Consider the following 25,618-nt stretch of genomic DNA (forward strand, 5'->3'; position numbering starts at 1 on the left):
TTTTTCTTCCAAAGAGAGAAAAAACCTTGGTTAATTATGAATGCACATAATACATTATTAAACAGTGTCACTTTTTCGTCTTTACGCTTCATTTCATGAAAAATTATGACAATTATGAATTTTTCCTCTGGGTTGCTGAGTATTAAAGTGCTGTTTTCTTGTTTAAATGTGGAGCACTTTCAAGAATGATTTGACAGGACTTCTGCTTTTGGACTTAATTTTGTCTGCTTAATTTGTAAAGAAAAATAAACCCCAAACGTTTAAGCAGGTTACCTTTCAGAACAAACACATCCACCAATCATGAGATGTCATGAATTAAAATAATTTTCAATTGGTTTTGAACTAAATAGCGCATTTTAATGTAATACCTTTAATGGGGATATGGTGTTTATTTGGGTCTATAACTTATAAGACAAAAAAAAAAAACTTATGGTGGAATAGAACAAATAGAACTGAAGTGATGTAATTGAGAACCACTGGTCTGAGGAACCTGTTCATTGCTGTAACCCTAAAAACTAGAGTGCCAATGGATAAAATAGGCAGTTTAGTTTTCCTGAAGCCACCAGGGTGGCACTGGGGTTTGGGCCCTTCGTCCTTGACTGTCAATCCTTCCTGCTGGTGTCCAAGTGGAAGAAACATGGTTTACTTTCTGCAAACTGAATATCTTAATTAGGATTTATTCATTTGTAATGGACATGCATGGAATTTAAATTTCTTTTACATCAGCAGGTCTTTATTTCATTACGAGAAGCCACATTTACAGAACGCTCATCTATTAAACAACATACCCACATGAATTCATCAAGTGCCAGATGATTAGAGCAGAATGTGCTGAATCACTTGATTTAGGTAGCATAAAGTCTTTATCAGTCCTCTTGGAATGAAGACCAACAATGATTGCTTTGGTTTACAAAAGAGTGAGTGAGCAAATTCCTATTGCATAAAGGCCAGAATATTTTCACACTCTTTAATATCAGAATAAACGATCCGCCAAGCCTCTCGCTGGCAAAACAAGATATTTTAACAGATGGTTGCTTCAGCGTGCCACTTGATGAATGATACCATATGCCTCAGATTGCCACAGTAAAGATTATCACCATTATGAGCGCTTGTTCGCAGGTTTTGTTTGTTTGCTTGTCTGTGTTTGCTCATCAAGCGTGCCAACAACTGGAGTGTTATATCTGAGCATGTGGGCGCACGTGTGTTTATGAATAAATGTCATATTCTGTGTGTACCTTCTGCTTTGTGAGTGAATCCTCTGATCCTCAGAAAAGGTTGAAACTGCTGCAATTTGAAACCTTGTTAGAAATTTATGAAGTGCTAAAATGTTTCGTCCCGAGGGAAAACACTGCCAGCTGTCACTGGTGAGCCATTTACTGCCAAACGGAGATTGGTGCTCAGATAGGGCCTGTGGCACAGCATTGAGGAGATTTAGCACAGAGAAAATTAGCAAAACCGAAAATTAGCTGGAAGTCATTCAACTTGAACTTTTCTTTGGTTGTGATTAGCTTCATGATGCAATGCCACATTTTCTCTTGTGTGTCTTAGTGCTGAGCTTTAATACTGTTTCTATGTACTGTTAGCATTTGTGCTCATGTGTACTGTATATATAAATATTCAAATAAACAAACAGCTATATATATCAAATTAACTTCAAATAAATGTAATGTAAAGTAGATCACAGTTTATTTTAAACTTGACTTATTTATAGTTATATCTCCATAGTAAGCTGTAACAGAAAACTATAACATCAAAAAATGACATTTCACTTTTACATCCAACATTAATTTTACTCGTTAATGCTTCTTCGTCCATATAAATGAACTCACTCTTGTCCTTGTCTTTTCCTTTCCAGTTTTCGGTGAAGATCTACGTTCCAGCTTATATTTTGTCAATGCATCTCTGCAAGAGGTAGTGTTCTCCAGCACCACAGGGGCACTGGTGCCGTGTCCTGCCGCGGCCGTGCCCCCCGCCACGCTGCGCTGGTACCTCGCCACTGGGGAGGAGATCTACGATGTCCCAGGCATCCGCCATGTGCACCCCAATGGCACGCTGCAGATCTACGGCTTCCTGCCATCCAGCTTTAGTAACCTAATCAATGACAATACATACTACTGCACAGCGGAAAACCCATCAGGAAAGATCAGGAGTCAAGATCTACACATCAAGGCCGGTCAGTCAGCTAAACAGAATAAAACAAAAATAAATACTTGAAACCTATAGTGAGGAATAATTTGTATTTTTTTTTAATATTTGTTTTTATTATGGCATAATGATTATTTAATTCTTGTACAGCCCCCCCTTAAAAATGGTAAAAAGAAACACACTGGTTTCCGTGTTTTACAGGGACATTCCATAGTTATGATTTTTATGCTGTACAAACTATATTTTCTATCCCCTTACCCTATCCCAGAACCTACACTAGTACAGATAACTCTCTGCATTTTTAGATAAAAACTGTTATCATTTAGAAATTGTTTTCCTAATGGGGAAAATGTTAAACATTCCTGGGATTACTATCCTTGTGTGGGTAATGTATTTGGTCCCCATAATGTAGGAAATAATAGGTACACACACACACACACACACACACACAAAGAAATCAATGAAAATCAAGAACTAATCTAGATTTGAACATATAAACTAAGCTTTGATTTTTTTCAAATTACCTACAGCTCAGAATGATATATTACAAGTGCTCATAGTTGTGCTTCTGTGATAGCTCTGATATAGACAGATGAAAAACACTGAAATATTAATGTTTTTTTTTTTGCTTAGGTCAGTCATGTGTGAAGAAGACAATGCTGGAATTTGGGTCATTTTTTGTGGGCCATTGTGTATTTTCTCTCTCTTTCTTTTGCTATCTCTTTTTGTACATTTCAGTCACCCGAAGCAACCAGCAAAATAATAATAAAAATATTAATAGCACAAATTTAAGTTTTATTTTATTATTTATATTGCACAGTTACTAATTTATTTACTAATATATTATACAGTATTAGTATACATATTAATATATTTGAATCTATGTATCCATCTAGCTTTCTAACAGAATATAGTTAGAGTATACTTTCTTAGAAGTCACTCTTTCAGTTAGTAATTTCAGTTCTGTTTTCTCTCGAGTGCAGTATTCCGGGAGCCATACACGGTGCGGGTGGCTGACCAGAGAGTCATGCGAGGGAATACGGCGGTCTTCAAGTGCATTATCCCGGCCTCAGTAGAGGAGTATGTCAGTGTTGTATCATGGGAGAAAGACACAGTCTCGCTTGTCTCAGGTAGGGCTGATCACTCGCATTGCTTTTGATAAACTTGCAAGACTTATGAAAGCCTTTTTTTGCCTTATTTTTATTCCCCCTTTTTATTCGCCATTCACTCTCTAGCATTAAATTTGTGTCTTGCTTAACCAAAATGGGTCACTTTTCATTAGGGTATATGTTTGTTTGTGATCGATTAGTACCCTCTGGCTGGATTTGTCAGTAATGTAAGAATTTAGGGAACATTCAGGTGTGGTTTGTGGCTATAGACATGCAAAAGCTACTGTAAAGGTGATCAAGCACTGTACATTCACTAGTTATTTGAAGTCCATAGATTCAAAGAATCTGGACGTGACAGATGGTAAACGTCTTGTACCAGAGCTTTTATTGAGCTTTGAAAAATCCATTCTCTCACCAATCAGTGTACATCACCACTTATGACTACCTGACGACATTTCCATGGTAACACTCTGGTAGTAATAGGCCAGTGTGGTTGGTGAAATATGAAATACTATGCATGATATTCGTCATACCTTTATGAATGGTTCTGCAATTACATGGTCTGTTGTGTCATTTATAAAGATGATACATTTTATCTGATGCAGTCACAAACATTCCAATATCAACCTGTGTGCAAAATGTCAGAAGCATTAGATCTATCCAATGCTCATCCCTTGCTAAATATTTAATGATGAAGGACCACAGACGTGTGGCTGAAAGCTCTCTGGCATATGAAGCTGGAGAATTGTTCACTCTTGCAGAGAAGTGGGCTTTGAGATTTTTGTGCATGCATTCGCCTGCATTTGATTCTTTTCTAAACCAACCAGATTTTGCAAATAATTGTTGTTGGTGGTGTGGTCAGCATGAAGATTGGCTCTTTGGGGATTAGATTAGTTGTTCAAATACATGTTGCAAAATTACCACATGTATTTCATAAAATACCAACAACAAACAAATGAACAGTCAGCACACAATTATCTGGGATACCGTTGAATCTCTGGGACACTGTTGTGTTGTTGCATCAAATGCAGGTATTTACTTGAAGTGGCTGTTAACCGGTAGTTACTGAGACATTGTTTTAGGCTATAGCTTTAGCTATAGAATCCTTTATAAAATATTTCCAATATTAATTTAATGCAAGTAAATATAGACTTAGGATATGTCAAGATTACTCTTGGGTCTGCCTCCATGTCCCAAAAGGGGACATGAGTTTGAAATCCATTGAGTTCTTGGTGGGTACAATCAATTCCAACATAACTTTTTTTTATTTTATTTTTTTACATGGAAAACATATGGAAGAAAATGCATTTTCATAGACGAACACAGTGCAAGCAAGGCATTTTACTGGTCACCCCATTGCTCCAAAACTGCAGTGAAAGATATTTAGTTTTCTTGTCCTAGCAGCTTTTTAAATGTTATATCCCAGATGTAACTGGATGTGTTTCTTCAGATTTTGAGCTTTACATTTTTTTTTTAAGAATTTACAGGCATTTCTCAACCTCAAACTATGTCAATCAGTGAAAATACATTGATCACAGGAGTATTCTGAAATACAACTACTTTGTCCTGCTTCACTGGGGGAAAAATTAATTTCCTTAAGTATATACTGACACTTTTGTTGCAAAATTGTTGGCTGTTTTGAAATTGCTGTTTTGAAAATCCGTTTGAAATTGTAGATCAGGATTGCCACGTAAAATACTGTACATCAGAGCAGAACTATTGTGCTGTTAGCATGAAGCATTCGATCTCTTTTCTCTTGTCTGCTTAGCATAAATCAGTGTTCGGAGCGGACACGCGAGCTATTCCGGTCCTATAATTCTGGCTAACACTGGAGATTGTCCCGCAAATCACAGAGAAGATGAAATGCATGATTACAGAGTGGGACTTGTCTTAATTAATGAACTGTGATTGAAAATATAATTACAATATGAATTACCTCTCAAAATAAAGACTGCTCCCTAGTCATTTGAAGCGAGGGCCTGTTTTAAATGTGAATGAACGGGGCCTAATGATACTCTAACTTACCATTAACCTGTCATGCATTTTAAAACGGACCTTTCTGTGTGCGCTTTCAAATTCATGGCTGTGGATCCGTCCTCTCCCGGCTTTTGATAAACAATTGACAGCTGTAATAAAGAGATGAAAGGCTGTGCAGGTGAAAGGGCCCATGTGTGTGCGTTTGTGAGTGTCTCTTTCTCTGTGAGTGTCCAGAGCACGGAACCGGTCCTAATGTTTTTGTATGTATTTCAGGGATTTCACTACTGAATATTGATGGTGGCCAGATTTCTTTTGTCATCTTGTCTGCATGCAGACCTTTTATCTATTGGTTCACCCATTTGATCTTGTTTTAGTGACTGAAGGGATGAAGTCAACTGAAATTAAAATGAATCAGATTTACTTTCATTATACACATTCCCTGTTTACAGTCAACCAAAAAAAGAAAGCTGTGGTCATAAAAAGTGTAGCAGTAGTAGTGTGCCTTAACCCCCAAGCATCATTCGTATAGCAGCCCTTAATTTTTCATTTGTGGACAAATTTGGGCACGAAGTTCTCAGTTATGATCCCATTTATTTATTTAATTATTTTTATTTTATTTTTTATTTATGTTATGCCTCGGAAGAGAAGAAATTGTTGAATTAGGTCGTTATTTTAGTTTTTTGTGCATACAGAAAGTATTCTTGTAGCTTCGTAAAATTATACTTGAACCACTGATGTCACGTGGACCATGCATTTTAACGACGTCCTTAATAAGTTTCTGTGCCTTGATTGTGGTAGGACCCTTGCTGTCTATTGAGGTTCAGGGAGCTCTTGGATTGAGTGCTGATGGATCAAAAATACCTTTGTTTGTGTTCCGAAGATGAATGGAGGTCTTACAAGTTTGGAACGGCATGAGAAAAAGTAATTAATAACAGAATTTTCATCCCTTTTTGATGACATCAAGTCCTGTAATATTTTAGCCCCTCCCATTTAAAGGCTTGTCATATCGGCTACACACATGAAAGAAACGTTTTTGACTCCGACCCCTGTTACTCAGATCGTTTAGAAACTGACAGCTCCTCTAATAACCATACTGTGCGCAGCTTGTTGAATTTGTGCTAAACTTTGGTCCCGCTATCATTTTTTACAGCACTTTGCCTTTGGCTTTTCTCATTACAGTTTACTTCATGGCTACAGAAGTGTCCCTCTCTCATGGCTGACATTCACTGACATTTGTCAAACCATTAAGCTCAATTCACTTTCCCTTCCAGCGCGGTTAGAGGGGAAATCACAACCACATGCACTTTACTTACTTAATGGTCTGTTTCTAATGGGTCGTTGCCGTAAATATTGAGAGTTTGCATTTGCAAATGCGTTGATGAGTTAATCTTTTAAGGTGCCGTTGTGGATTGACGATTAAGATGCTAACTGGATAATGTATGAATCATTTCAGCCATGGTACTTCAGTGTGTCAGTGTTTTAGCCAGTGGGTTGGTTGGCTTTGAGGTCATTCAACATACTATGCCGTCTGAATGGGAGTTTTAATATATCACTTACATTTATAAGAAATTACTTTTACGATATTTATTTGAATATATATATATATATATATATATAAGGTGAATGGTGCTTATGCATACATAATGTTTAGTGTATTGCTGTTTGGTTGCTAAGGTATTGTGGAAGGTTGCTAGGGCATTGCTAAGTGGTTACTATGGTGTTCTTAGTGGTTGCTAGAGGGTTTCTTAATACCATAACTTTAGTCATTATCTATGGATTTTACCATAATTGTTTCCCAAAACTGATTTAAAATAAATCATATTTTAAACAGTTTAAGTAAATATTTTACTCATTTGCCTGCATGTCTTATGACCATTAACCGACTTTATGGAACCGTGGCATACAAATGTGTTAACTATTAACTTAAATCTCAATATTTATTTTAATTAGTAAATTTATTAGGTGAACGATGTCTGGCTGACATAACTAAATAAATAAATAAACAAATAAATACATAAATGTTTGGGAATCTCTGTATTACTTGTAAATAAGAAAAACACATGAATTTATGTATTTTAATGTGTTTGAAAGACAAAAGCCTTCCAAAGACATATTAATAGATGATTAAATAACACTCTGAATGATAATTCAAATACAAATTAATGTGTTTTTAAAAGATGAAAAAGAAGAATTGGGGAGAATCAATAAACTCTGAATAATTTATTGCTATTGTGTGAATAATATGCAATCATGAAATCAATAGAAAAGTAATTGTACTCTGATTGAGTTGTAAAAAAACTGGAATTTAATGGAATTACAAGAACTTAATTTTTGGAATCTGATTATGTAATCCAGATTAAACGTAATCAGTTAGTACCCAGCACTGCTGATCACTTATTTAGAAATACGAAATCTATTGTGACAGCACATCTCTACTCAACAAACCACTCAATCTGAAATGATATTCATGATTTTAGCACAAAAGTTAAAAACCTAGATTTGGAAGTATGTTCAAATCCTTAGCTGTAAGTATGAGCAATAATAGTGCCTCAGCAAACACCATTAAATAATAAATGATTATTTCCACTATTGCTCAGTCCTTATATTTAAACCAACATTATGTCAACCACGAAGGCTATTTCATAACCTTCACTTTGTAGCTGTAAACACTGGTAATATGAATATAACTGGAACAAAAATCATAGTAAAATTTAATTTCAGATCAGTTCCTACATTCATATATCAGAATCTGACCTGTAAAAGCATAAAACTGGTATAAATACTAAGCACAAGAGTGGAGGGAGGAATATCAATGCCATGGACTCCTCTGTGCAACTGCCGCTGCCTATAGAAAATCTAAAGAGCAGAGGGGCGGTCAGACATGTTGAAAAGCCAGCGCCATGTTTGAGTGAGTGCGGCTGGGGCCAGAGACAGTGTCAGTGACTGCCGCTGCTGCTGGGAGCCATTCTCATTAGAACAAACCCACACTCCTTTCATCTTTCTCTAGCCTGCAGATTAAGTTGGAGATGGTGAAGCACCAGGCTTACAGGCTGAAGCTAGAGGAGAAAGATAAATGTAAGCCTCTCTCTCTCTCTCTGTTTCTCTGCTCTACCTTCTCTTTGTGTGTATAGCAAATGTTCTATGCTGGACAGCTCCCCTGAAACCTCTCTCATTGCTGTAGGAGAAATGGAGTAAAGGTTTCTCATGGCTTTAATCCTCTTAACTACCATACTGTATATTTCTAAGTCATAACAGTAGCTCTGGCTAAAAATAAATAAATATTATTAAAATTAAATATTTTTGCAGAAGTGTTTTTTTCATTAATTGCTAATGCTTTTTAAACTACAGACTGAACAAAATGTAGCATTGCTTGCTAATTGGTTGACCTAAATTGGTATTATCTAAATGTGAACTTAAATTTAACAGAGGACAACTGTCAAATGATTCAACCTAACTGATTTGTAGCCTAAATGTAGCCTAACAGAAGGATGGCATTATCAAGATGAATTTGTTCTGACACAGTTTAATGCTTGTCATATATTTCATTACCATTTTCGACACTATAGCAAATAAACTCTGATAATGTGAGAAATGTTGAAGGTGTCTGAAAAAAATCTGATTTTTTTTTCAACCTGAGCTACTGTCATTATACAACCTCAGAAAAAAATAAACAACAAAACATGTATAATATGACCCCTTTTTGCAGTAATATAATTTGTCAAATTTAAGTTCTATTTGCTGATTTTGATGTTGATTTGGTTTAAATAGTTTTGTTCTGCCAATTGCTATTGTGGTGTTTAATGTTCACTACATTTCGACTTCCTTAAAAAAATCTATTTACTTAAATTATTCCAAGTGCAATCCTGAAATAAACAATGTGGCAGCCCATTTTCAACCTATTGTTTTGATTTCTGACTCAAGTGATAATGTGAGCTTTGGATGGGTCTACCTATTTCTGGTGTCTGAATAAATAAATAAATAAATAAATAAATAAATAAGACAGAAATTGCACACTTTTATATCCATTTCTACTGTAAGTCATTCAGTCAGATATTGTATATGTTGTAAGAAAATTGGGTCACAGCTGAAGAACAGAACAGGTCATCTCTCAAGCATCACATCAGCCCAGAACTGCTGTTTTTTGACTGATTACAACAAAGGCCAGTTCACTAGAAGAGCGGATCATTAGTAATCTAATTTGTGATATCATTGTGTCATCCAGATAAAATGTATCTGCAGCAGTAACTGTGATGTGAGCTGTATGTGTATTGCTTTAAAAAAAAAAAAACTTACAATTCTGCTTCGCAACCCTTGCTTTCATCACACAAAATACGTCAGAGAAAGAGAGAGAAAGAGGGGAAAAAAAGAAGGATATAGTGTAGAGGAGGTAAAAAAGGACCTAAAAAAATCAATAGCTATGTACATTAATCACACAGCTGCCACTGAGAATTATGGGAGCATAAGCTGAAGGATGCATTTGTGCATTTGCAGCATGAGTGCTGGTGAACGTTTAGGGAATACAAAGAGAGAGAGAGAGAGAGAGAGAGGTATCGGTTTTCTGATGTCTCCTTTAAGTGTGCGGTGTACCTAAAGAAATGGTTAGGGTGTTGGTTTTTATATTACCGAACTTTGGCATTGCACATACGTACACTTAAAATAAATAAATAAATCATTGGTCAAAAAAAAAACAAAACACAAAAATGAAAACAATTGAATGTGATTTTTCCTTTATAGGATAAAATATTACGTTTTAAAAAGACAATTTCAACAATCTTTAATGTTTTCAAAGAAAATATTCCTGTCTTATATTAAATAACCCATTATTGTCTCGTGAATGTTTTTAGTTTTAGTGAAAAGCCAAAATTTTACTGTTAAAGCTAATTTGGTTTGTAGTGAAATTAAGTTGTAAAAAGCTAAAAAGTACTTAATCATACTATTTGTGATCTAACAACAAAGTTTCTCTCTTAAACTTGACTTCTTCGCTTTTGTTTAATTGGATTCTTAAAATTTGCAATCTTAATGAAATTACATTATGCAAGACTACCAGTCAGGTACTTGAAAATTATTTTTGATGTTGATATAACTGGAACTATCATTCTCTGCAGGTTTTGCATTAGGACATGCAACGTTTTAGATTGAAATGATTTTTAAAATGTATTTAAGAGAAGTCTCTTCTGCTTCATTTATTTGGTCTCAAAATACAGAAGAAAAAAAAAAAAACATTATTTAAACATGCAATTTATTCATCTGATGGTAACACTGAATTTTCAGTATCATGATTCCGGTATTCAGTGTCACATGATCCTTCAGAAATCATTCTAATACGCTGATTTTTCTTTGATAAATAGAGAGTTTAAAAGCGTTTAGCTGAAACAGAAACAGAATTTTGTAACATTATAAATGTCTTTACTGTCACTTTTGATCAACTGAATGCCTCCTTGCTGAATAAAAGTAATATTCTGTAATTTCTTCTGAAAAAAAATGACCCAGTAATGGATAAAGTTACAAAAGCTTTCTATTTCAGATAAATTGTGTATATTCATCAAATTATCTTATTTAAAAAAAAAACCCCTGTTTTCAGCATTGATGATAGTATTTTGTATTTTGTACATGTATTTTGATTAATATTAATTACCAAAGGTTTTGTTTAAACCCAACCATAAATATCAGTTGTGGAAAAATTAATTTAAATTTGCATGTGACACATCAGAGTATTTGTTTATGTATTTGTTTGTTTGTATAAAATTAGCAACAATACAGTTAAAAGAATATAATACAAAAATACTTTCTTGTTATCACCTTACTGAAATAAATACGTTTTTTGATTCCTTGAAAAGTTTATGTGGAAATGCACACAATATGTAAAAAATCCTACAATTGCGAAGGAGATAACCGTGGATACCGTTAATCCCTCTTAATTCACTGTTTACTGATAAATAAGCGCAATATGGTAGCGATTAGGCTGTTTAGGATGAATATGATTACCGAACTGTCTGCTCAGGCCACTGGGGACTAAGCAAGACTTAATCTTTAATAAGCGCTGATGGCTTCGTTACCGTCGGATGCTATGCTGCCACTTGGCTTCGCTCCCCAGAACGGGACTTTTCCCGAGCTTATGGATAACTCCATGCAGACGCACTGGACCATGGCCAGGGCATAAAATGGCAGCGTTCCAAATGACAGATTAGTAATAAGTGTGGCATGAGCTAATTACGGACGGAACGACCAATTAATTTCAGTTTATAAACGCCTGTAGATTTGGCCTGGTTTTTCCCCCAGGTGCCCTGGAATAGGGTCTGTCTCGCCCCATTGCTGGAGGAGGATGCTGGCAGGTGTTTTGGGCCGTGGTGGAGATAGTCCATATGTACAGGTGCAGAGGTACTTCTGGAGGTCTGAGTGCCGCTTCCTGTCTCATCTTTGAATTGAATGGTCTGCTGACGTCTAAAAGCATGAAAAGGCACTCAAAGCTTCTCAGAAAAAAGGATTTGTTTGTTGCTGTTGATTTGTTAATGTCGTAGATATGGTCATTGTTTGTTTGTACTGTATGGCTTATTTTTGAATCGTGAGGATCAGTGTTTTAGGTTCAGCAGGGTTTTAGGATCATAGACTGTTTTTCCACAGCTTTGCATTGCACTACGCCTTTTAAACTTTAAAGGAATCTATCATTTTATTGCACAAGTAATCCTGTGTTGTGTTACTCACCTCCTGCTATAGGTGTGAATCATGGGTGGGCTGAAGAGGCAGTTATGTAGAAGTAGGCGTTGATCTTCTGTAGGGACAGTCTTCCACTATCATGTCCTACTGTCCTGTACATGTCCTCGGTAATATGAAACGGAGCCATTATGGTAGCTTGGTTTCAATAAAAGCTGTTTTTGCACTAAAAAGGATTTTTGGAGTTCTAAAACTTACAGGATGTTTTTGTATACAGTGCCATTTTTATGTCAAAAGATCAAGGGAATTCAGATTTCTAAATTCATGACCCCTTTAATAGAGAATAATAATTCAATTGAATCATTGTAAGAGCAAATATTTACAACCTTACACCCCATGAATTAAAATGCATTTAAAATCTTTCTCTCTAATGAATTCTCTGTACGGATGAGAATAATCAGTCCCTGCACTGCTGTCTGTGTGCGGTGGAGGCATCCCTCAGCCATAACTCTCAGCTGTCTTGTTTGACCTTCCGTCTTCTTCTTCCATGTTTACCATGTTAACCATCAGTCTTGAGCCATTTCGTTTCTGAAGATCCCTCTTAACAACCAGCATGTTAAATCATAGTTCAGATTGGAATAATAGCTTAATACACACTGAATACTGCCTAATTTTAAACAACATGACACAAAGTCACTGTAAAATTACAAATGACTTTGTCGGTGTTAGATATTCTGGAAAGAAAATATATATATATATTACACACACACGCACACACACACAAATATGTTTTTGTCCATGCAGTGAAATCCATCGGAAAGCATTGAATTTCATTATAAGAGACATTTTTCTAAATATATATTTTTTGTGTTCTACAGTAGAATTAAATTAATTCAAGTTGGATTAACATGAGGGTGAGTAAATGATGGCAGAACTTTCATTTTTGGAAAACTATTCTTTTAAGGATCTGTTTATCTATCTTTTTTTGAGCCCATTGCTTTTTAAATTATGGAAGGCACTTCCAGTTTGGGGACATTCCACTCAAAAAGAATGAAATAAATCATTTTTAAATCTTAAATTTGCACTACAAATAATCCTTATCCATCAGTTTGACTGAATGAGCTGAACTTTTTCATTCATTGGTATTTTAATGTGACATAGTATAACCAAAAGAGGTACATGTTCTTCTCAATCCTCTGCATTTTTTACCCTCCTCATTATTTCCATTTTATCTTTGTATTCTACTGTAACTATATTTGAAAAAAGACAACATATACTGCGCATCTGTGACCTGCTCTCCCGATTTAATTTATAATATATCCCAAGCATAATTAACTGGAATGCACTGAGAATCGTTTTCAACCCAAATCCAAATCTTCACGCTTCTTTTCAGGCTTGTTTTCACGTAGATGCTTTAAAATGTAATTGTCTCCCCTTTTCACTTCTAATCCCTATAGAAATACTTTACTGGAACGTTTCTAAAGCAGGCAAATACAATATTGGATATCTTTTAAAAGGATGGAAATCATTAAAAAAAATTATCACTCATTGTTAATCATTAATAAAATGTTTGATTAAGTCAACCTATGTTACATAATATACACATATTACCCCAGTGATATTTAGCACATGCATGATATTATTGCAGGCATAATTGTAATTCATAGTAAGCTGAAAGTGATTTGTTAATGTTTTTACACTTTTAAATTTCCTTTTAATGATGGATGGTTGAAGTAGAATAAACTCACCTCAGTGTTCATCATATTTGTAATTTATGTAAATCATTATTATTGTGTTCATGGAGCGGCTTATTTTTTGCTTATTTTTTACAGTGTAGTAGAAGTTACTCCCATAATTCGCACAAAGCATCATGTGATGTACAAGTCCAATTCCAAAAAAGTTGGGACCCTGTTCAAATTGTGAATAAAAACAGAATGAAATGATGTGGAAGTTTCAAATTTCAATATTTTATTCAGAATACAACATACTGAGAAAATGTATCATTTTAAGGGAAAAATAAGTTGATTTTAAATTTGATGGCATCAACACATCTAAAAACAGTTGGGACAAGGCCATGTTTACCACCGTCTGGCATCCCCTCTTCTTTTTATAACAGTCTGCAAACGTCTGGGGACTGAGGAAACAAGTTGCTCAAGTTTAGGAATAGGAATGTGTTCTCATTCTTGTCTAATACAGGTTTCTAGTTGCTCAACTGTCTTAGGTCTTCTTTGTCACATCGTTCTCTTTATGCTGTGCCAAATGTTTTCTATGGACTGCAGGCTGGCCATTTCATTACCCGGATCCTTCTTCTACGCAGCCATGATGTTGTAATTGATGCAGTATGTGGTCTGGTATTGTCATGTTGGAAAATGCAAGATCTTCCCTGAAAGAGACAACGTCTAGATGGGAGCATATGTTGTTCTAGAACTTGGATCTACCTTTCAGCATTGATGGTGGCACGGTTGATTGTGTTCACCGACAATGTTTTCTGGAAGTATTCCTGAGCCCATGTTGTGATTTCCATTACAGTATCATTCCTGTATGTGATGTAGTGTCATCTAAGGGCCCGAAGATCACGGCATACAGTATGGTTTTCCGGCCTTGACCTTTACGCACAGAGATTGTTCCAGATTCTCTGAATCTTCAGATGATATTATGCACTGTAGATGATGATAACTTCAAACTTACAATTTTTCTCTGAGAAACTCCTTTCTGATATTGCTCCACTATTTTTCGCCGCAGCGTTGGGGGAATTGGTGATCCTCTGCCCATCTTGACTTCTGAGAGACACTGCCACTCTGAGAGGCTCTTTTTATTCCCAATCATGTTCCCAATTGACCTAATAAGTTGCAAATTGGTCCTCCAGCTGTTCCTTATATGTACATTTAACTTTTTCCGGCCTCTTATTGCTACCTGTCCCAACTTTTTTGGAATGTGTAGCTCTTATGAAATCAAAATGAGCCAATATTTGGCATGACATTTCAAAATGTCTCAATTTCAACATTTGATATCTATATTATATTATGAATAAAATATAAGTTTATAAGATTTGTAAATTATTCAGAAATCATTCCTTGTACATAAATCCTTTTTTACTCACAATTTGTACAGTGACCCAACTTTTGGGAATGGGGTTTGTAGAAAAAAAAGGCAGATACCTGATCTGACCAACAGAAATGAACTTTGTTGGTATAATGTAATCAGTCAAATGTTGATTCAATCTCATGATAAAATATTTTTGTATAAAACAGTTATTTTAGATAATAATACAAATAAACAGCAATGTAATACCTTGTAAAAATTGCTTTTACACAGTGACAAAAAATCTTCAAAACTCATTTTCAAAAAAAAAATCTTCAACCCCCCCCCCCCCCAACCCCCAGTTTGTGTTGAGTGGTTAATTACAACCAATTACCAATTACAATGGCAGCATTTGCTTATCACATGAATTCAGCTCTGTTTGTGTGTGTGTTTGTGTTGATGTAAGAAAAGGAGAGGAGCAATTCACTCTGTTTTATTTTATCAAATGCAAGCCTTTAACAAACTACATCACTCTCTTACTTGTTCCATGCAGCTGCTTCTTGGAATTTGATATGTGTCTGTTGTATTTAAAACGATCAATTATGGTATTCAGAATACATCAGAATGAAGAGGAATTCTATTGCTGGTTGTGCTGAAATGAGAGAGAGAGAGAGAGAGAGAGAGAGAGAGAGAGAGAGAGAGGGAGAGAGAGAGAGAGAGAGAGAGGGAGAGAGAGAGAGAGAGAGAGAGAGAGAGAGAGAGAGGGAGAGAGAGAGAGAGGGAGAGAGAGAGAGAGAGAGAGAGAGAGAGAGAGAGGGAGAGAGAGAGGGAGAGAGAGAGAGAGAGAGAGAGAGAGAGGGAGAGAGAGAGAGAGAGAGAGAGGGAGAGAGAGGGAGAGAGAGAGAGAGAGAGAGAGAGAGAGAGAGAGAGGAAAAAATTTGGAATCGATTTTCCCATTACTTTCTGCTGTACTTGTGTTGCCATGGCAACATGGTCAGGTTTCTCCATCCTCCCAGGGCAAATGTAATTGTTGTCTGTTTCTCAAAGCTAGAATCAACATTCAGCGTCTCACACTCTCATGGCTGCTCAACACATCACAATCACACATATTATCTAAAATGGTATTTAAAAGCTGTATCAACAGTTAATGGTGGCTTTTTAAAATTATTATTATTAATCGTAATAATAACGACAACGTGATTATCTCTGAAATTATGCTTCTGAATGTGAACATTTTTCCACAGGTCTGTTTATTTTTAAATTTTAATTTATTTAAAGGTATCAGATGATTTTAGATATTTATATATATTTTATATCTTGTAGCACTGAAGCATTGTTTTCATTGAGAAATGTTATTGTTACACTGTAAAAAAAGCTTAATCATTATGTTGATGAACTTTATTATATTATAATATAGTTAATATATTGTTACAACATCTGGATTTTCATCTGTTTGAAGTAGTTTAATGGTGACAGTTGATATTGTTCTCACATAATATCTATTATGTCTAAATATAATATTTTTTTGTTTTTATCTTTGAAGCATATATTGTTATTTAAGATTTTGTAAAAGAAAATGCCTTCCTTTATTTTTATTTTTCCATTTAAATTATTTTAACAATTATTCAGTCAACATAAATTCCCTTTTTTTCCAATGTTTAAGCATTGTTTTCTAAAGGACAAAGAAATTATCCCTGCATTATGCAGTACAGTCAGCAAGTTATAACTATTCACTAACATAATAACAATATATGCGGTTAATCTATTATTTTCTAGCCAAATTGACTTTACTCAAAACCTGGAGGGTGATGGTTTAAGAAAGTTGAACATTTTTGCAGGGTGCCAGATATAACAGTTTGTCCTGATATAAAAAGTCTTGATCAAACAGTCTTTACACATGGGAAATGGGGTGCGGATGGGACTAGACTGCTTTCCTGACTGGTTTGGGAGTAAACTACCCCAGCATCTGAATCAACCAGGCCTCTGGCTAATATGTGTGTCTCATATGGAATTGTCCCATGGCGATGCTGCCTCTGCACCCTCCTTTTCTAAATAACTGCTAATTAATACTTATTCCTCAGGGACATAAAAACACTCACATGAGTATTACAGATGGCTGTTGATTCCATACTAGTTGTCTTAAGCCAAATAATTCCATGAACAACTTGTTAGGGTAAGGCGGGTTATGTTTGTTCTCTGTCACAACTTTCATTGCTTTTTTTTTGAAGGCATTTGAGAACTATTTTGGGAAAGGGTAACCGCTGGAATGTCTGGTGTAATTAAAAGTGATGCAATTAATTAGACTGTTAGAATGTCCCCCTCCCGACCTCATAGTTAGGGTTACAAAATCATACTATGAGGTACCATGGTCCATGGTACAGACAGTGTTGGGGAGTAACTAGTTACATGCAATGGAATTATGTAATTTAATTAAAAAACTATTATAACTGTAACCTGTTATAGTTGAGAAAAAATTATAATACTAAAAATAAACAACATCTGATGAATCAGTTGTTACCAGTTCTGCCATTTAACATCTGCTAGCATTATCACAAATCAAATTAGAATCCAGATTTAAAGTCATACTTTATCATTTAAGAATTGTTATGCAAATCCTTTTTTTCCACAAGTGCTACTGCTATTGTGCCCAAAGGAGATCATGTACGATCATGTATGATGGGTAATCATCACCCCTTTTGATATTTTTTAATGGTGATGGTGTGATACTCTCTATGCACTTTCAGAAATAAAGGCACAAAAGCTGTACAAAATTACACTTCTAATAGGTACACTTTCAGTAATAAAATGTTCCTTTATGGTACCAAACTGGATCCTTTAGGTAAAAATATGTACCTTTTGTAAAGGTTCCACCCCAGTGACAGCGTTACACTGCTCAGTCATTTATTTATAGTCATTTAGTGTGACTTTTTATTTTAGGAATGTAAAGTTAGTTACCCTTCAAATATATATATATATATATATATATACAGTACAGACCAAAAGTTTGGAAACATTACTATTTTTAATGTTTTTGAAAGAAGTTTCTTCTGCTCATCAAGCCTGCATTTATTTGATCAAAAATACAGAAAAAACAGTAATATTGTGAAATATTATTACAACTTAAAATAATAGTTTTCTATTTGAATATACTTTTAAAAAATAATTTATTCCTGTGATAAAAAATAATTTATTCCTGTGATTACTCCAGCCTTCAGTGTCAAATGTAACATCCAGTCTATCACATGATCATTTAGAAATCATTCTAATATTCTGATTTATTATGAGTGTTGGAAACAGTTCTGCTGTCTAATATATTTGATCAATAAAAGGTTAAAAAGAACAGCATTTATTCAAAATAATAAAAAAATTCTAATAATATATATTCTAATAATATATTTTCTTTACTATCACTTTTTATCAATTTAACACATCCTTGCTGAATAAAAGTATTGATTTTATTTAAAGAAAAAGAAAGAAAAAAAAATACTGACCCCAAATTACTGACCAGTAGTGTATATTGTTATTACAAAATATTTATATTTTAAAAACATAGCTTCTTTTTTTTTTTTTTTACTTTTTATTCATCAAAGTATCCTAAAAAAGTATCACATGTTCTAAAAAAATGTTAAGCAGCAGAACTGTTTCCAACTTTGATAATGAATCATCATATTAGAATGATTTCTAAAGGATCATGTGATAATGATCCTAAAAATTCAGCTTTGCATCACATAAATGATAATTTAAAGTATAATAAATTTAAAAACAATTATTTTTAATTGTAATAATATATCACAATATTAAAAAAATAAGGTAAAAAAAAATTTCTGTATTTTTGATCAAATAAATGCAGGCTTGATGAGCAGAAGAAACTTCTTTCAAAAACATTAAAAATAGTAATGTTTCCAAACTTTTGGTCTGTACTATATATATATATATTACATTGGTGTATTTAAATGCACAGAAGAAACAGTGTGTACATATATAGTAAATCACCATCCACGTCTAGACATGCCATTAGTGTGGCTTTAAAAAAACTCCCAGTGTTCTCTTCATAGCTCTGTGCTGATAGCTATTAGAGCTAATTCCTGATAATTGCTGGGTTATTAGGTCAAATCCACTCTGCATGAGTCTGCCTGAACAGTAGATGACCCTTTCTTGCCTTTTCTGTATCTGTTTTCACAATAAGGTATTTGGCTCCTACATAAAAATGTATTTTAAGTACAGACATCATACTGACTGTTTATAGACTGAAACACATTAATGTACTGATGTAAATATCTTTTAAATATAAACAGTTTTAGTGACAAATTTGTACACTTTTACATGAAACATTCTTGAAATTGTGGTTCTGAGGATTTGTAAAAGTTTTCACATCTCTAAAGCGGTTTTGTTGTAGATGCTGTCAGGACAATAAACCCTTTAAGTGTTTATCTAAACATATAAATACCTGTGAATACAAATATGATTACTCCAGTGGTCTTTATCTGATTATTACTGAATGTTATTTCCTCTATGACAAAAACTAGCTGTTAGAGCCATTGAAATAATTTACCTTATTGTTCATTAATAGCGCAGTCACTTTACCCAAGACACCCAAACACTTTTAAAATAACCCCCCCCCCCACACCATGGCTCACAGACAGATGGAGAGCAACATAACTAGTGATTCTTCTGAAGTGGGTGAAATCTATTTGCTTGTTGAAGCTGCTTGCATAATCCTTTAGTTCCAGTTGGCAGCTGTGAGCAAAGATATGGCACTGCGGGAATTTGCATGAATATCATTGAGAGGACAAAGAAATAAGCATGATAAGCGTGCATGTGCAGACTCCTTTGCATAATCCCACCTAATCCATAATCTGAGCTCTTAGAAAATATCACCGAAATATAAGTGAAGAGAAAACCCATTAATAAGCGCATACAACTAAAATAACGAGAGATCACATAACATTTTTGTAGAGGTGGACAGATCATTATCAAGATTATTATCGTTCATCAAGAGCTTTCATGGAGCAATTAAAGGAGAGTTCACATGAAAACAGGTATGACATCTGCATGCTCAGAGGAAACCTAGCAACCAGACTTGGTGAGGTTTTTCACAGCTCCAACATCTTTTGGGAGAAATACAAATTGACCTGAACATTACAGTTTTTAATTTACATTAGAAGCAAGAAATTTATGTGAATACCATAGCTCAGATAGTTTGTTTAGCAATCTTTGAGTTTATATTGAAATCCCTGACTTTTTATTGCAGACTTTGAAAATCTGTTGGAAACCGCAGTTTGAGTTGTTGACATACTTTGTGAAAGTCTAGACGAGACACAGAGCTACAGAATACAGAAAAATACCATATTTACAGCAGAAACCAGAATGTCATAGAGACATGGCTCTGTTGAAGTACACTGAAAAAGAAAATTACACTCTGGACAAAACAAATTTTATTTTATTTTATTTTATTTTATTTTATTTTATTTTATTTTATTTTATTTTATTTTATTTTATTTTATTTTGATTAGATTAGTTACTATATTAGACATTTACTTCATAGAGACATGGCTCTGTTGAAGTACACTGAAAAAGAAAATTACACTCTGGACAAAACAAATTTTATTTTATTTTATTTTCATTTTTATTTTATTTTATTTTATTTTATTTTATTTTATTTTATTTTATTTTATTTTATTTTATTTTATTTTATTTTATTTTATTTTATTTTATTTTATTTTATTTTATTTTATTTTATTTTATTTTATTTTAATTTTTTTGTTTGGTTGGCTGGTTGTGCAGTGATATTTGCTTTTAGCCAAACTGAACAAAACAGGTTTAAACCATGATTTCTACTTAGCCCAATATAAAAATGTTTTTTAAATACTGTAAAAGATGCTGTCGTTTTACTATTTTCAGTGTATACAACCACTCAAAACACCTTAGCATCCACCTGGCAACACCTCAGCAACCAAAGCTCTAGCAACATGCTAAAACCACTCCGTACACCTTAGCATACCACTGCAACACCCAGGCAACAACCGTTGAGTTTTGCACAGGCTTTTTCTTCCAAAAATGTAATTCAGTTGAGGGAAGTCAATATGCGTGTGAATGTATGGGTATATTTCTTTGGAGAAAAGTCTGAAAAGCAGGAAAAAGCTCTCCACATGCACTCTATTTAATCTCATTGCTCAGAGAAACATTTATGATATTGAGCAAATCTCATTTGTGGTTTTCTGGTGACATTACGTTGAAAAGTAAAATATCAAGTACATGCATCAGTGACATGTTGAGAGAAGGGCTTTGCGTTTGAGGATGTGATTGGCTGCCAGAGAAATGGTCAGCGAAGCCCTACTGCCAATTGAATGAAGGCAGTAAATCATTCCTTACAGACAGGAAGGGTGCTCATTTCTCTTTTTCTCCATTTCAGCTTGCTATACATGCTTAGTATAGAGCTGAAAAATCTTGAGATTTAGTTTATTATATCATTATCGTAACATATAGTTCATCTCTATACCTTTAGCTGATCTCTTTCTTATCCTTTTTTTCTGACCACCTCCATCAGCCAGAACAATATTAACATTTCATCCCAAAAAGATGGAAGAATAATGTTTAAAGAAGACAATTCTGTTTGAAATATTTATGTGTGTAGGCAAGAAAATGGCCCAAATGTGAGACACAAGCAGAAAGGGGGAAAATGGCAGGAAAACATGACGTGTGGGGAGAGAGAAAGATAGAGGGATGAAGAGATGTGTCTTGTAAGCGGCTCACTCCAGGGCTGTGGCGCATAATCAATGAAGAGAAGTGCGCATTGTAACCTCTGTGTTCGAGCGGTCTCGCTGAGGCCCATCCTATTTTTATAGGGAGGGCAGGTCTGTTGCTATGCTTCAGCTGAGCAGGACTACCACAGAGAACAGGCCACTCGCCACCAGCATCTCTCCCAGCATCTTCAGTGCGGTTTCCAACATTTCTACAGAGAGTAATTGTTTATGTAGTTGTCTGACACATTAGTCAAACTGTATACATACATATGCATCTATATTACCCACTGGTTTATCAAAATTGATGTTAAATATTGACAAAAATGTTCTAATATACAAGCATTACAAGAATTTCAAAATATATATGAAACTATATATAAAACATAGCCTACACACTACAATTCAGAGGTTTGGGCTCAGTAAGATTTCAAAATAATAATTATCGAGCCCTGCGTTAGTTCAGTCAGGTCACGTTAGTCACGCTTGCATCAGCTGACAGTCAGCTGTTTCTGACGTGTACCAATCCAGTCTTGACGCCTATCACCTGCGGTCTATTTAAATTCCCATTCTCCAGCGTCTCTTCCATCGCATTGCTGCTTGCAATTAACTCCCTCCTCCAACCCCAACTCCACCAACTGAACCAGTAATCCGATCTAACTTTGTTTCTTCTTTACAGTCTCTTCATTGGAAGCAGTCGCTCACATTTTGTTTACAACTCACGTAATTGTGAATTGTAATTATATATATGCTTATTGTTCTGTTCTGTACCCCAGGGGGGTTTGTCTTGCTGCTCTCCCCGCTCTGTCCAAGCATGGCTGCTTAGGTGCATGTTTCTTTAAATGCTAATGAGCTCTGCTCACCCCGCCCCTCTCTTCCGTGGGGTGATGGGCTATACTCATGAGACTGTTTACTTAAGCCACATATAGCCGTGGAATTTGCTAACTAGCATATTATTAGGAAAGTATTCACACACACAAAAAAAATCTAGTACTCACTTCATCTGTAGGTGAGGCTGGATCATGAATTATTTGTGCAAACATAGACACATTTAGGTAGATCAGGGGGGCATTCCTTTTAAAATCAAAAGAAATCCACTGCATCTTCAGCGGCAAAGATATCAGGAGTAAATGACGACTGCTATGTTCATTATTACATCCAAAAACAGAACACCTCAGTCACTTGATTAGGAGTCATTCTTGTCTACATGTGCTCCGGCGGTTAAACAATGGAGGATTGATGCCAGCTTACTCAGGGCTGGTCTGTGTTAAAACGGCTAGAATCTGTGAACAGCTTGATCAAAAAAAAGGGCTTATTATTTTTTTTTAAAAAGCACTAGGTGGATTTTTATCATTATACGGTGGTTCATTTACGTTCAAACACCATGTTAATGTGTTACGTTACTTTTGCAGTGATTTGCCAGCTATCCAGTGCATTGTGATTGGCCAAAGCGCGTGACGGAAATGTTAAGCCCCTTACCGTACTGTGATGCTGTCTTCCAGCACGACGAGACAAAACCAATAAAACCCATTATAAACGAGGCATTTGTTGAATCCAGTGTGGGAATATTTACTGATTATAATGACTTACACTGTCTTTTTACGCGTTATGTAGCATCGCACCATGTTAACATAAAACCATGTCTGCATTTGTGATCAGAGAAACGACGAACAGCAAGCTCTAACAGTTACTCTACACTGCTCAAAACTCGTGTTTGAATCGTCAGTGGCGAATTCTTTATATATGAAAACGTACAAACAAGCTGTGAGTCAGCATTATCCGTCAGAACACTGACATTGTAGGCTACTCTCCCAGGAAACAGTCGTTGTCCTCTGTAAAAAGCATTGCACACATCTGAATATTTGGACTGAACTGTTCTGGAACAGTGTTGTAAATACAACTTAACCACTGATTTCTAGTGTGTCCTCATTTGGAAGGCCAAACAAAGTAGTTTCGCTTTCACAACGAAACACACAGCGTCTCCCCAACATGGCGCAGACGGCAACAGCGAGAATCAAAGTCACGCTTTCTTTCTCTGCATGAACATTTGGGCGGCGTTATGCAAATCTTCCCACATCGTGACGTAGACATGTGCATGTGTGTTTAAAAGAGGTGTTTTAGGAGTTGTGGACAAGTCTTGCAACTTTAGGGATCTTATCTATTCACAAAAAGCTTGTAACACTCAAAAGAGAAAGGAAAACTTTAATTTGCATCATTTGACCCCTTTAACAACTATCTCACTACTAATACGCAGCAACTTAGGAGTTTACTGAGGCAGAAGTCATAGTTAATGGTGAGAATTGGTACCTAAATTAAAATGTGACCAAAATCTCACAGACCACAAAATTTGAACGGTAGTGTATTTGTATGAGAAAATGTGTATATAAAGTGAATAGTACTAATAAAGAATGAGTTTCTGAATGTTTGACTCACAGGGTACAGAACAATTAGAGAATGACTCATATGTCAATGGGGCATGTAGTCTTCCAAAAATACTGTACGTACTGTAGCACTGTTAACATTTCAAGACATCACTGACGTGAAATAGCTTTCAGCAGATCCTATTGCATATTTCCTACACTCTCTTTGGTAGGCTTCATAATTTTTATATCTTCTGTTTGCAGCTTCACTGAGTTTTTTTTTTTTTTTTTTTTGATGACACATCAGATCTTAAACTATCTTATTCCTTATTTCATATTTGTACATAGCAAAAATTTGACATTTCTCATTATAGCTTTTTCTAAAACAAAATAATAATAATAATAATAATAATAATACAAATAAATAAATAAAACTGCTTACTTAGGTCCAACACATGAATTCACAGTCAGAAATATTTCCTGAGGTATCATTTTAATTGTTTCAGAATGAGGTTTTGATTTCATATTAACCAAAGTCTAGTAAGATTACCTGTTGTATCTAGTTGAGATGGTAAAGGCTATGTAGATCTGTCAGAATGCTGATTCAACATATATGTAGATTGTGTTTATATGTATTTGTGTGCTTTGTATGTATGAGAAAGTGACAAGGTACAGAAAGGCAAGTTAAGCAAATTTCACACACAATGGTAAGTTTTTTACATAAAAAAAAGAATTTAAATAATCATGAAAACAATCACAATAAAAGCAAGGAATTAAAATTTTACTACAGAGATTTACAGATTGAGATTAAACAGCCGTGACAGTTAAAGTGCATATACTGGGCTTTTTTATTTTTTGTATTATTTTATTATTTTCACCTTTCTTTTAGTATCTAATATAGCTGTTTGCAGAAATAAACAATCTGCAAAGTTACAAAGCAAGTCGATGACAAAAGGATCTAAACTCTCTGACAGAAAAAACTTGCCTGAAATGTGCCATTTGTAGTCCTGCCATTATTTTTGTGACTTTGCTTCATCACTATGTTCACATTTGCATAATGTCCACCTACTGATTGCGTTGGCCCACCTTCAAAGTCTAGTCTACTAGATGGTGTTTTTCAAGAAACAACAACAACAACAAAACGTATGACCTTTCAATACTGACACCATAGTTACCTTAGATATTACCTTAGATATAATATTTTTTACAGCTGCTCATGAAGTCACTTGAGCTGAAACCCAATTATGATAAAGGGGCGTTACATTTCTGACACACTCTGTCAGTAGCTGACCAATCAGAGCAGACTTGGCTTTTCAAGAAATGCGGGCTTTAAAGAGATAGATACTAAAAAATTTCAAGCAGAGAGGTGTACAGAATGTACAGTTTGAGAATAATATATTTATATATATATATATATAGCATGTTAAAATATTGATCTACCAATTATGGTAGAATCCTATCTATTACATAGCAATTATGGTAGAAACATATGTTACAAATTATGCACTTGAGAATGAGCATAATATGGGCATAATATCAATACTTTGATTACAATATATCATCTAGATCACAAGGTTATTTCAGTCCAATTCAGTTTGTGTGGTTGAGTTGGAAT

General features: G+C 34.8%; 1 protein-coding gene across 3 annotated transcripts in view; it reads left to right on the forward strand.

Annotated features, from left to right (window-relative positions):
• The window catches only part of LOC132108231 (cell adhesion molecule DSCAM-like), a 140,432-nt gene that overhangs the window by 15,915 nt on the left and 98,899 nt on the right, over positions 1–25,618 (forward strand). For all 3 annotated transcript variants that reach the window (XM_059514878.1, XM_059514876.1, XM_059514877.1), the window contains exons 2-3: positions 1,856–2,173; positions 3,129–3,275. In XM_059514878.1, coding sequence (XP_059370861.1) covers positions 1,856–2,173; positions 3,129–3,275 — 465 coding nt within the window. The remainder of the gene's footprint in view (positions 1–1,855; positions 2,174–3,128; positions 3,276–25,618) is intronic.

Source organism: Carassius carassius, chromosome 28 (genome assembly GCF_963082965.1).
Source record: "Carassius carassius chromosome 28, fCarCar2.1, whole genome shotgun sequence".
Classification (NCBI taxonomy): Eukaryota; Metazoa; Chordata; class Actinopteri; order Cypriniformes; family Cyprinidae; genus Carassius; species Carassius carassius.